Below are 13,408 nucleotides of genomic sequence, written 5' to 3'. Positions count from 1 at the left end.
GATGAAAAATCTGATTGCTCAGAATCCGATACCTGAATGTCCACCCCTGAAAAGTGAATGACAAACAGCATTTGTGAGCTTCTGCCCACAGAACAATCCACGTCATTTCCAGCATGGCAAAGGAACTCAGAGTTCCTCCCTAGTGGTTGAAATAAACTAAAACTAATGAGGTGATATTGTCCAACTGGAACTAAACTAACTACTGAGGCCAAGCCATCAGAAGATTGTAAATCACTCTCCACTCCTCGATGTTAAAGGGGAAAGCAGACACTTAACTAGACCCAGACTGGTTACCAGTCCAGCAGGCTGGTGCCCATGGTCACATAACCCAGAAATGTCTCCAGAGGCACGTGCCCTGAGACAGATACTCCTGAAAAAAACACTACAGGAAGGAGACTGTAGTCAAACGAAACTAGATCCATTCCGAGAGATTTCCCCCTAATGGAAATAGCAAAAGGGATAAAAATCCATGGGTATCATCTGACCAATACCCTCCATACAGAGAGTCACTGAACAGTGAAGTAAAAACAACTGGTTGTAAAATGGCTAAGCCATCTACAAGGCGACAAGAGTTTGCTATTGGCTGGTGCAGAGGAAGGAAAGGGAAAAGTTCCTCAATTATTTGACCTCTGTTAGACCTCGTCTCCTAGATAATCTATTAAGGTCCATGACTACCGCACCCGACGATCCCAGGCGGTCCAGATCAAATCTAGCCATCTAACACTTCCGAGATCAGACGGAAGTGGAAGCAGAAGGGAATAGTGGCCAATGAAATCACCCTTGTAGATTATATCAAAGATTCAACTCCATCCAAGGGAAAGTAGATTGACAAAATCTCTGTAAAGAGATTGTTCAAGGATGGAAGATACCTGAACCAGATAATGTCCATATGACCCAAAGTCTCTCAGAATCTTGAGAAGATACCGTTCAAGGAAACAAATTCCATGTTTGTTATGAGCAGGCCCTCATGACCAAAGGAGAAGGATACTAGTTTGAAAATCAGAACCTGAGATACTTGAAATACCTAGATCCCGTTCCCAGACTGAGGCTGGAATTATCACTCCCCGAGAGGAAGGTCCTGAACCCAGTTAAGGAAAGTCTCTCATAATACCTGGATCGCAGATACTCTAGAAGGAGAATTCTGCCCATGGGAGGAATTCTGGATAGGACTCCAAAAAACATGACTGAACCTGCAGAAAGAGGAAAAAGACTTTCCTCCATGTCAGAAAAAATTTATGGCCGAATATCGTAAAAAGGAAACTTCAGAAGCTTGGATTGGAGGAAACAAAATCTTGAACCTGCAACAGCAGAACTATAAAGCGTACGCTGTACCACTTAACAGGTGGGCTTCCCAGCTGATTTTCCAAGATTTCAGCCACAAAACCCGGAGGGCTAGTACCGCAAGTCTAATAAGACAAGGCATAGTTCCAGCTTCTTAAACATAGATCCGAAAAAGAGCTATCTCCACAGGGATCAAGTTCTCATAGCTATAGTAGAAAGCTCCCTTCTACTAAAGACACCATGTATTTTAGAGGAGACAGCGACAAGAAATTCTCTTAGAGGACAGGAGACAGAGAGAAGGATATCCCCAACTTCTCCTATTCCTGTGAAAATTCCCATAACACGTCGAGAACACTTCTTTAGGGGGAAAGAAAAGCACAGAACTGATAGGATTTACCCAACTTCGAAGGGTTGACAACGACAGGAGGGTCGTGTCGTCCAAGTAGCTAAAACCTCCTATAACATTACACAAGGTGTTGAAGCATACATCTGAAGGAGACCACTTCAGTATCAGGTGAAATAATTATACTGTCTAGATCTGAGATTTCACCCTCAGAAACTACCTGCAAATCCTCCTCATCTAACATAGAAGGCAACCTGTGTAGTAGAATGTAAAGCAGAGACCTTATCTGAAACATTAATGTCCTCTTGCATTTACACTAAAAACAGGGATAACAGACCATCTACAGATACCGAGGAGGATATCAGCAATGAAATTCTGTATGCAAATACACTCCTCCAGGAGATTGAGAGGAACCGCAGGGCACTACATGTTACACCATAGGGGCTTAAGAAAATAAGGAGAAGCTGAGGCATAGCCTGAACAGCATCATCCTGGGAGAGCTTAAAAAAACAAAAAACAAACAAAAAAACAAAAAACACAGTGTAGCCACCTATCTGTATATGTAACCAGACATTGACATATATCTGTTATATGATAAAACAGATGGATATTTACTTAAAACCACTTCAAAATATTTGAGTAACCACCCTTTACATCAAGGGAGTAACAGGTACTGTCTCTAAGGGAAGGAATACGTATATTACAGATGACATATTTAGAACCCTGACAGATCAAACATAATTAACATTTAAATAGCATGTAACATTTAGGTCTCCCTGTAGAAGGAAAAAAACTATTACAGGACGACTAAACAAAAAATTAGACTAGCTAAGAGTACTAATTATTGAATAAGAGGATTAAGATGCTTGATGCAACATCGACACTCCCAGAGACACGTATAAAATTGGTGTCAAACTCACTAAAAGGGCTGTAATGGCTCGACATGAGCAAAAAACGTTTAAACTAATTTTCCAGGCTGTACTGACGAAACATCTCAGAATACAAGAAAACTATACCGGCCGAAAATATTCCGCTCCAATCTCGGTCCGAGAATAAAGTGGAGTCAGCCATCAACTTTACAAAGCATAATGGCGGCGGCTCCTCTTCAGAGAAGAGGAGGCGGCGGGATCATAAGGGCGGCAAGGAAGAGAAGCACAATGTCATAACTTCACACATTACCCTACCGCCTAGTCCGGAGACACAAACAGACCTCCAAGACATCAGCTTTAAACACAATAATGGCCTCAATTCTATAGATGTTTTCGTTGTCAGACCTGAGGCTGCTCTCCCGCTCTTCGCCGCACATTACTATGAGGAGTTAATACCTTCCTTAAAAATATTAACCTCTAACTCTCCCTTCACATGCAAAACGTGCCTGCCTACTGCCAATAATCCTCTTAAAGGATAATGTGTCCCATAGTAAAAGTGCAGATTACCTTGCTAAGAAGGATTTTAACCCCATCAGTGCCAACTTCCCCAGAAGGCAAAAAAGGCATTTACCTGCACATCCAGGACAGCTCACCCGGCATGAGAGGATGCCACTCCTCACAGAGACCTGTGAAAGAAGACAGAATAAACCTACTCAGGCTTTCTATACTATGGCAGCAACATGTTAGGAAAAAGGCAGCAAGACCCACTTCACAAGTTACTAACTGCTTTAAAGCCACCACTGCCCTACTGAAGAGACCAACGTGGAGTACATAATCGGACACCCAATTACTTCACCTCCTCCTTGCACTAGAGGAAAAGAGAATGACTGGGGTTTGTGGGAAGGGAGGTGATACTTAACAGATTTGCTCTGGTGCTCTTTGCCTCCTCCTGCTGGCCAGGAGTGATATTCCCAACAGTAATTGATGATGATCCGTGGACTCTGCCATTAGAAGGAAAACCGTTTTAAGTACCCAGGAATTCCACCCTGGTACTGGGAATAAGAGAACTCTTTCCAACCATGAGATTGAAGAAGAGATAGAAGGGCTTTATATTGGTCCTCTGCCAGACAGGATGGTGCTTGAACCAGAATATCGTCCATGTATGGCGCTACTGCTATACCTCTGGTTCTGACCACTGCAAGCAGAGCCCCTAGAACCTTCTTAAAAAAAAAAAAAAAAAACACTCTTGGAGCAATAGCTAGACCAAACGGAAGGTAAGCATCCTTCAGATCTATCGTGGTCATGAACTGTCCTTCCTGAACTAAAAGGAAGGATGGACCTTATTGTCTCCATCTTGAATGAGGGGACAGATAGGAACTTGTTTAAGCACTTAAGGTCCAGAATCGGGCAAAAAGTTCCCTCTCCTTTGGGACAACAAAAAGATTTGAATAGTATCCCAGACCTCTTTCTGTAAGAGGTACCGGGACAATGACTCCCAGGGAGGAGAGATCCCTCACGCACCCCATAAAGGCTACTCTTTTCTGGCCTTGAAGACCGGTTTGACAAGAGGAATCTGCCCCTGAGTGGATGAGACTTGAAACCTATCCTGTATCCCAGAGCGATGACCTCCAGGACCCACGGGTCTTGTACGTCCCCAAACCAAGCACCCGAAAAGAGCAACAGTCTGCCCCCTATGCAATCCAGAGCCGGATTGGGAGCCGCCCCTTCATTCCGACTTTGCCTCAGTGGGTTTTTTGTTCTGCTTGGATTAATTCCAGGACTGAACCGGCATCACAAAGAATTAGTCACCCTTAAGGCCTTAATTCTTTCCTGGATCAGGTCGAGGGGACCTTCCACCTCGATCAACTCAGATAAGGAGTCGCACCAGTAGGTAGCCGCTCCAGCAACCGCTGCCAGTAGAAACAAATATCCCAAATATTGAAACATCTTTAACAGATTTTCTATTTTCTTATCCATGAGCTCTTTAAAAGTTGAACTATCTTCAAGCGGGATAGTAGTGAGTTTAGCAAGTGTGGAGATAGCGCCATCCACCTTAGGGATGGAGCCCCACAACTCCAATTGAGAGTCCAGGACCGGGAACAATTTTTTAAAGGAAGAAGGGGAAAATAAACAATTCTTTCCCATTCATTCTTAATAATGTTCGCCATCTTTATGGGAACCGGGAAAGTTTTTGGTACAAACCTGTCCTCATAGACCTTATCTAAATTTAGGAATCAAAGGTTCGTCGGGCAATTTGGGCTCCTTCAAAAGAAAGTGTAAATGCTCAATCCTAAATCTAAAAGTGTGGCTCTTCCACAGCTGGAGACAGCAGATTCCGACCCAGAAAGAGCACCCTCTGAAGTATCAGAGGCACTTTTATCATCGGATAATCTTGTATCAGATAAATCCAATAAGCTAGTAGATGACCCCTGGGAAGGATAGCAATATTTAACCTTTCGCTTGTGCTTAGCAGGGCGAGGTAAAGCACTAAAGGGCCGCAGACACTGCCGTTTGTAATTGCTCAGTACAGTCTTGCGGTAAAAGGGCCACTCCAGATGGAGGATTAGGAGTGCTACGGGAAGCTGCATGTGTAATAGGATTTGACTGTAGGGTGCGCACCTCATGGGACGGAGACTCCTCAGAGGTGGCGGCTCAGTGGTATCAAACATTAACTTTCTTTGACATGATTACTTTATCAAGGCATGTGGAACATAATTGAACAGGCGGGTATACCACGGCCGTATACCACGGCCTCCTCACAATATAGACAGGTATTAGATTTAAGTAAAGAAGGAGTACCCTCTAACGCATCAGAATCCTCCATAGCTTGCGCTTATAAAGCAGACTATAGATAATAAGATTAAACGGCACCTTTATACCCCCAATGGCTGGGGCACTCAAAACCTCCTATGACCCAGGCCAAACAGAAAAAACGCTTCTCCGGTAAACCGCACGGTCAGGAAAGAAGAATTCAGTGTTGCCACACCCGGTCACATGGTGCGCAATGCAGGACCTGTACGTTCCAACATCTGCCTGAGCCACATCTCACATGTCGCAGCATAATCATAATAAAATTATGTGATTAATCCCCCTCCGGAGATATTAACCCTTGATTCCAAACAGATAAAAGGAGCCACACTGTGACCCTGTCTTCTTGCGTTATCATATGTGTATAAAAAAATGAAACTATCGTACCGGAATTTATGCCGTGGAACAGAAACACAGCCTCTCAAGTTTGACAGTCTTGTAGAATTGCTCCTGACATGGACTTGAGTGATGGAAGCAGGCAGTGAAACTTGTCAACACTGATTGCTTAGGAGCTGTTAATACGAATATGGATGGGTTCGCAGAAAGACTCTCCCTGCATCTCCAGACTAACATTTGTCAATGCTCTCACTGAGAGGCTGACAAGACTACTTAAAACTCCAGTCCCATTTCGAAAGGTAGCTACCCTTCATAAGGAACTACTCTGAATCTTGACACTTCTCTGCCAACCTCCTGTGACGAAAGGCAAAGAATGACTGGGATATGAGGGAAGATGGGGGGAGTATTTAAGCCTTTGGCTGGGGTGTCTTTGCCTCCTCCTGGTGGCCAGGTTCAGTATTTCCCAACAGTAATGAATGATGCTGTGGACTCTCCTCATATTAAAGGGACACTGTACCCAAATTTTTTCTTTTGTAATTCAGAAAGAGCATGCAATTTTAAGCAACTTTCTAATTTACTCCTATTATGAATTTTTCTTTGTTCTCTTGCTATCATTATTTGAAAAAGGCATCTAAGCTTTTTTTTGTTTCAGTACTCTGGACAGCACTTTTTTATTGGTGGATGAATTTATCCACCATTCAGCAAGGACAACCCAGGTTGTTCACCAAAAATGGGCCGGCATCTAAACTTACATTCTTGCATTTCAAATAAAGATACCAAGAGAATGAAGAAAATTTGATAATAGGAGTAAATTAGAAAGTTGCTTAAAATTTCATGCTCAATCTGAATTACGAATGAAATTTTTTGGGTACAGTGTCCCTTTAAGGAAAGAGTGAAAGCGAATTGTTTTAAGATTTATTTTGAACTGTTAAAATGTCCAGACTTAACAGCACTGTTAAATAACCCAATTACTTTTTTTATTCACAGTTTTGCTTTCAATAAATACAGTAAATATAGTATTAACAGAATTAGATAAAAGGAACGAAAAAAATAACTTACTTGAAGATCACAATGGCGAGCTGCATCAACAATGGCCCTTTCTAGCAAAAACGCATCAACAAAAGGGAGCAGAGTTGAGAGGCGTGTGAACTCTATACTCTGATATATCTGTGCAACCTTTAATCAAAAAAAAAAAAAAAAAAGTTCACCGTTTTGATAAAATCAGAATCACACAGAAGGTACTTAATAGATACCCAAATAATTTTAACAAAAAGTAGTACAAACACAGCTGGAGTCCAAACAACCCAATTAGTTTCCCACCTGAACATATAGGTACCTCTTCATGTTCACAAGTCACATGGTCAATGAACTCATGCCTATTACTACACCTACACTTGTCAGGTGTGTAGTAACTTATTTAGTATGCGCTATTACATAGTTCACAGCTGTACCCTCTGATAAACATCAATTTATTAATACTTGTGAAGGAATTTGCATGCTAATGCCATAAATGTAGCAAACTCTTCCAACTTAGTAATATACCTGAAAATGAAAATCTAGTAGCAATAAGAATGGCAAAGGATCCCCCTGCCCCCCATACTGATTTCTATTACAGCTCTATAACAAAACAAGAAGTTACTAAATAAGAATAACTACAAATAATGCTGCCCAGGTTCTTATAGAAATTCCATAGAGTGATAAAAGAGTTGCAGATACCTGTTGCAGTAGACGCAGGATGGTGTTGCTCTGAAGCTGGTGAATATATTGTTGAAGGTCTGGTTCTTTCTCTGCCTGCTCTTTCACCCAGTCCAAGACCTGTCAAACATAATTGTCAGATGTATCACATGCAGAACAAAGAAGTCTATCAAAATGCAAGTGCTGTGGCATAAACCATTTGAGATTATTATGTAACCTAAGAAACCAATAACAATACACATGTTGACGATTATAGAGAACAAAGTACCTTTAAATCTTCTCATAGTACTTGACAATCATTATCATAATTACAATTCAGTTGTACCACCAGCTTCTAATAGAATATGTCTGAAGGAGACTGGCAGCAGTAACTATGTATGAAGTTACACTGCTAATTAGCCTTCAATTTAATTTAGCACATCAGAAATAACAATGCTCAGCAAAACATGAGCAAGTCAACGAGATGTGCACTGCGCCACTCACATAACCAACAGTTATCCGGGCAGATCTGACTTACATAATTGTGCAGCCATATGGAGTGGATTCTATTCCACAATGAAAAGAATCACTGCTCATAAATAGATATGCAATTAAATTATGTAATAAGGATTTTTAGCATGCACACAACCTTTTGATAAGCAAAAAATAAATGGGGAAATTGTGTGCTTAAATGTATTTGTATGTCTCTTAATAGTTTTAAGACTGTTAGCTAGTAACCAGTTAGAAAGTATTTAGAAAAACAGTATGTGCTGTTGTACCGGCCTACATCTTAAGAAAACCCTGTACATATGTTAGAGTCACATAGGCATGCTGACAGAACTAAAAGGGTGTCACTACCTCAGAGGTCACAAAAAATGCAACAGTAATGAACCAGGATGACTAATAATGAACCCATGCTTACACATACCTTTGTGACACGAGTGCATAGTTTCAACGGGTGAAATTCAACTTCCAACCAGTTGTACAGCTCCTTAACTTCAGGAACAACATGCTGGAGGACATTAAACCGAACCTGAAATCAAGAAAACAAAATTTATGCTTACCTGATAAATTATTTTCTCTCTTGGCAAGGAGAGTCCACAAATTCATTCATTACAGTTCTTTTCCCAAAAAAAAAAAAAAGAATGACTTTGTGGACTCTCCTTGCCATTAGAAAGAAATAAACAATGAAAAAATGCTTAGAGAGCTTGTTCAGAAGCTTGACTGATTTATATTAAACTTAAAAGCCAGCCTATATGTGTGTGTGTGCAATAAAAATACACATGAAAAAAATAAAAAATAATTACGGCCATATGGCTCCCATGATCTTCCAAGCCCACTTCTAATCCCAAAGGCAGAACTTCTTTTCACTTTCTGCGATGAGATTTGTTATAGTGAAACATCTTCTGCAGGTCATTTTGTTATGAAATTAAATGTATATTAGGCAGTTACACTAAAGCGCCATCTTAACTGCAATGCGTTGATTAACTAGAGAATAATTTAGTTTTGTAATATATTGCAGCAGTTGAAAATCTTGTTGCAAATTAGCTGCAGAGAAAAATTTTAAGTTTTTAAAATGTTTCTTGAATTAATTGGTTTCCGTTGCTCTTGGTCTAACATCACATAATTAGAAGGTAAAACTGTATTAAAAAAGGTGTATTGTTCACATGAACATCTTACATTCAGGAGTCACAGCTTTGCAGGCCAGGAGTGAGGTTGTAAATATCCATGAGAGCCAGTCCTGATCCATATTTGACTGTTCTCTTCAAACAGTGCTTCACTATTGTTGCACTTATGGAAATCATACAGTGTTGCCAGAGCAAAGTGCTTTTTGAAGATAACAGTCTGATGTGGAGCAACGCTGCAAAGCAAAAGAGCAAACAAGTTCCAGCATGTGTCCTGTTCTTTCTGCAGACATGCTGCATTTTCTGCGAAGACATCTCAGATCAAAGCATGTTCTGCCTTGGGACTTCTAATGCCAATGCTATGTTTATTTTGATAATTAGATCTACTCCATAAAGGGCCACTTAAAAATCTAAGAATCAATCTCCTAGAAGAACAGGGCCCATTACAATAATTAGTTTGTTTTTTTCAAACATGCACATACAACTTAGGTAGAATACAACTTACAATTCTAGAAACCCTTTTTACACAAAAGTGCAATATTTTCCATATTTTTTTCACATTTTTTTTCCAAAAGCAATAAAGATCAGTTGTGTACCATATCATTTATAAGGGCAACACGGTTAGGAGGTGATTGCAGACCCAGCAATGTAGCCAAACGCCGCTGTTTTTCTACTATAATACCATCCATATCCAGGAGGCGAGCAATGTCAGTGCGCTCTGGGGTTATTGGTATAGAAAGTGTCGCGAGAAGCACCCTGGTGGACATCCTGGAAGAGAAGGTGATTATTTAGCAAATATATATATTTTAATCATTGCTCTAAAATTAAGAATGGAAATATTAGCCTTCAAGGGCTTTGAAACAATTCTATTGTCACAGGCGCTTCCACAAAGTTTTGTTTATTTTTATAAAAAATAAATTCTTCTAACAGCTTTGACAAGACAATCTTATGGAAGATAAACCAGGCTGTTAAAACTGGGGACGCACAATAAAAACGTGGATTAAAAAATAAAAATTCTCTTCACCTTGCTGGAATTTTGCAGTTCACAAGCCTCCTAGGTGTTTGTTCTTAGTGGTATCTTGAATATCACCTGAAGTATAATACAATACATCTATCTACAAAGAGTTTATAGACCAGTATCTTTGAAAGTCCATAGTGATGCATCTGCACTGCATTGGGTAAAAACTTTAAAGGAGCAAGAAACTACTACTAAATTAACACTATACTTTATGGTACAAATGTGTCTAGCATGCACTATTTTGCGGGGGGGGGGGGCGGCATATAACTTTTACAGCTTACTAAAAATAAATAAATCCCCCCACCAACTGACTTTTTCACGATTCAGATTGTGCATACAATTAAAACAAGTTTCCATTCAACTTCTATCATCAAATGTGCTTCATTCTCTTGGTATCCTTTGTTGAAGCAGCAGCAACGTAATACTGGGAGCTAGCTGAGCACATTAGGTGAGCCAATTACAAGATGCACATATGTGCAGCAGTCAATCAGAAGTAAGCTTAAAAGCCTACCTAGGTATGTTTTTTCAACAACGTATACTAAGAAAACAAAGCAAATTACATAATAGAAATTGTTTAAAAATTCCATGCACTATCTAAATGAGTTTAATTTTGACTTTACTGTCCTTTTAAGAAGGTAGGAAAAAAATTATATGCAAGAGCAGTCAATTCTTGCAAGGTGAGAATATAGTTTCCATTTTCTGGGCAAGATTTTGTCCAGATCTTGTAACCTTGCAAAATGTACATTTGTCTAAAGGTGACTGACAGTAGTGGCAACTAGAAATGGCACACTGTTAATTATCCTTCATTATTTATATAGCACATAAGAAATATCTTTACTCACATTAGTTGCGAGAAAGACAACGAAATGTGCTTATTCCTTTGTCAAAGAAAAAAAATCCAGCTTTACTGACAAAATTACATAATCTTTGCAAAACATTGGCAACATAATATTTACTTTTGCAAATGAGATAAGAAAAAAAATAAACTGTCAAATAGAAAAACTGCACTCAACCATAATGCAACCAATTTTTATTTTGCTTTGATATTTGTGGCATACATTATCAATTTCTCTACTATGAATTCTCCAGAATTGACATAAAAAATGTGCCTAGTATAGGATACAGTAATCAATATCTGATGCTTTAAAAGATAAAAAAAAAAAAAAGGGAGGGAGGGGCACAAGTTGCATTGTAAGCAAGATAACTGAGGAGAGAACTGTGGAACTGCTGTTTGTCACAGCTAATGATGTTAGGAAATAAATGGATTCCACTTGTAGTCTAACAATCTGTAAATGCAGCTGTGAAGTTTTGTGTAATCAGAACCAACAGAAATATGTGAGCACACAGCTGCAATACGCGCTAGAAGTAGTTATTGCGATAAGCTATGAGCTCAATGCAACCTCTTACTCAACCATTTTGTGAAGTAAACTTTGTACTTTCTGCTGAGAAAAATGAAATAAAGAGGAATCCAAAACAAAGCATACTTTGTGGGTATTACATACTGTAACACACTAACTAAAAATGTAATAAAATGAAAGCGCTTGAAGGCTGTAAAATATACCAATAGGTTCAGAGAGTACTATAAAAGCCTCATAATAAAAAAAGAAAAATATTGCACACCAAAAATATTCCTGGCACAGGTTTTAATATGACAACTCTTACGTTTTACTAGCGCTTATTCATAGAAGAGAATGAAATGTATATTTGTCATATCCCCTCAGTTTTTAAATAACTTAAAAGTGAAACTTAGTCTTTTAAAACCACACTATAATAATGAAATTATTAAAAAAGAGGGACACTTTAATTCATTAATATTGAAGACGCTTCATTCTTAAAATATTTACCATTTATTGATCTTAAACATTGCCCCGTTCCACCTCCCGAATCTAATACTTTTTTGTGTTTGATGACGAATTCGGCACAAGCGGGACGCCAAAGGGGGCACACAAGATTGGCTAAAGCCGTATTCGTCAAAGACAAAAATCGAGTATAAGATGCGGGCGGAGGAACGGCGCAATGTTTACTATCAATGAAAGGTAATTATATTGAGAAAGAAGAGTCTTTAATTATTCTAATGAATGAAAGTGCCCCTCTATTAATAATTACATATAGTGTGTATTTAAAAGATGAATTTTACAATCACTTTAATAAAAGTTTGTTATTTATTAACCCCATGCAAGAATTTATTTAAGATTAATGTATTTATTTGGTATGGTCCTGCCAGATTGGATCATGTTGGACAATGGGTGTTGTAGTCCTCACATTTGTGGATATATTGCTATAAACTACCTCATTTAAATTGGAAAGAAAAAAAAACAAAAAACAAAAAACATACCAGAAGCATCTAAAAAAGGTATTTTGATATCTCAGTTTTCACTATCAAGATTGTAGTGAGCCCTGGGCCTGCATTTACAAATGAATAAGTGAAGACAAATATAAAATGAAATGGGTTTGAATTTTGTGTGTTTGGCAAACATAACTAATTATAATGGCCATGGCCTAGGGGTGTTCAATATAATTTAATAGCTGACCTCTGCGTTTCCTCTGGAGTAAGATTTTTTCGCATCTCTTTGGAGAGATGGTAAAGGCGATGTAAGGTGGATGCATGAAACAAGGCATTCCCAGATTTCCAAAAAACAGTAGATACTTTATTGTAGTAGTTTGCCATCAGCTGAGGTTTTGGCGGCTTTTTGGACAAAGCAAAAAGCCCATGGATATCTTCAACAGCTTTAAAGGCTTCCTATAAATTGAAGAAAACAAAATCATCAGCTCAGGAGGACCAAGGAGTAAGAGAGAAGGAAAAAAAAAAAAAAAAAAAAAAAAGAGAAAAATGAAAACATGCGATGCAAATGGTCTTATAGATGTACATCCACATAATTCTATCACCTACCTGCCAGAGCTCCATGCTAATGGCACTGTCTAACTGAACAAGCCTGGTTTCCAAATGCATTGACTGACTTTCAGGATTGTTCAGGTTGATAGCAGTGCTCTGATTGTGGTGGCGTTGGATCTGACTCAAATGCATTCTCAAGTTATCGCACAACTTGCGGAACTCTGCCTTCCTTGTATACAGCAGGCAGAACTTGAAAGCTGTGGATGGAACAATACAAAAAGAGAACTTTAATGCACCATATTCAAGCAGAAAACTAAAAATATTCCGCTTTAAAGGTAAATAATTGAAAAACCTGCTTAGGGAGCCAACTGTAAATTAAAGTAGAATATGTAAAGTTCAATAAATAATAAGAACCTTCTTTTTGTAAGGCCACAAACACATTATGTAATTGCAAGTTGCCCTAGAAAAAGTCTACAAAAAGTATTAAAATACAGTGCTTGGAGAAAATATGAATGGGAACAATTTTAAAGATGAAAAGACAGTGGTCTCGGAAATCAAACAAGCACATCTTTATTAAAAGGATGAATGTTATGTTTCCCTTTGAGAGAAAAAAAAAGTCCC

At 38.9% G+C, this 13,408-nt stretch overlaps 1 protein-coding gene and 2 non-coding genes across 3 annotated transcripts in view; all 3 read right to left on the bottom strand.

Moving 5' to 3' along the window:
• Positions 1-13,408, bottom strand: part of EIF3A (eukaryotic translation initiation factor 3 subunit A) — a 204,805-nt gene that overhangs the window by 178,477 nt on the left and 12,920 nt on the right. Inside the window, exons 5-10 of the mRNA XM_053692671.1 lie at positions 12,845-13,044; positions 12,486-12,694; positions 9,533-9,704; positions 8,240-8,344; positions 7,354-7,452; positions 6,697-6,813 (exon numbers count right to left, since the gene is read on the bottom strand). Of these exons, the coding sequence (XP_053548646.1) occupies positions 6,697-6,813; positions 7,354-7,452; positions 8,240-8,344; positions 9,533-9,704; positions 12,486-12,694; positions 12,845-13,044 (902 nt within the window). The remainder of the gene's footprint in view (positions 1-6,696; positions 6,814-7,353; positions 7,453-8,239; positions 8,345-9,532; positions 9,705-12,485; positions 12,695-12,844; positions 13,045-13,408) is intronic.
• On the bottom strand, positions 7,675-7,803 carry LOC128640639 (small nucleolar RNA SNORA19). Its single transcript, XR_008399374.1, has one exon. It is a non-coding gene; the product is annotated as a small nucleolar RNA SNORA19 (small nucleolar RNA).
• Positions 10,698-10,828, bottom strand: LOC128640642 (small nucleolar RNA SNORA19). Its single transcript, XR_008399376.1, has one exon. It is a non-coding gene; the product is annotated as a small nucleolar RNA SNORA19 (small nucleolar RNA).

Source organism: Bombina bombina, chromosome 9 (genome assembly GCF_027579735.1).
Source record: "Bombina bombina isolate aBomBom1 chromosome 9, aBomBom1.pri, whole genome shotgun sequence".
Lineage (NCBI taxonomy): Eukaryota > Metazoa > Chordata > Amphibia > Anura > Bombinatoridae > Bombina > Bombina bombina.
This window is presented reverse-complemented; position numbering and strand designations above follow the sequence as displayed.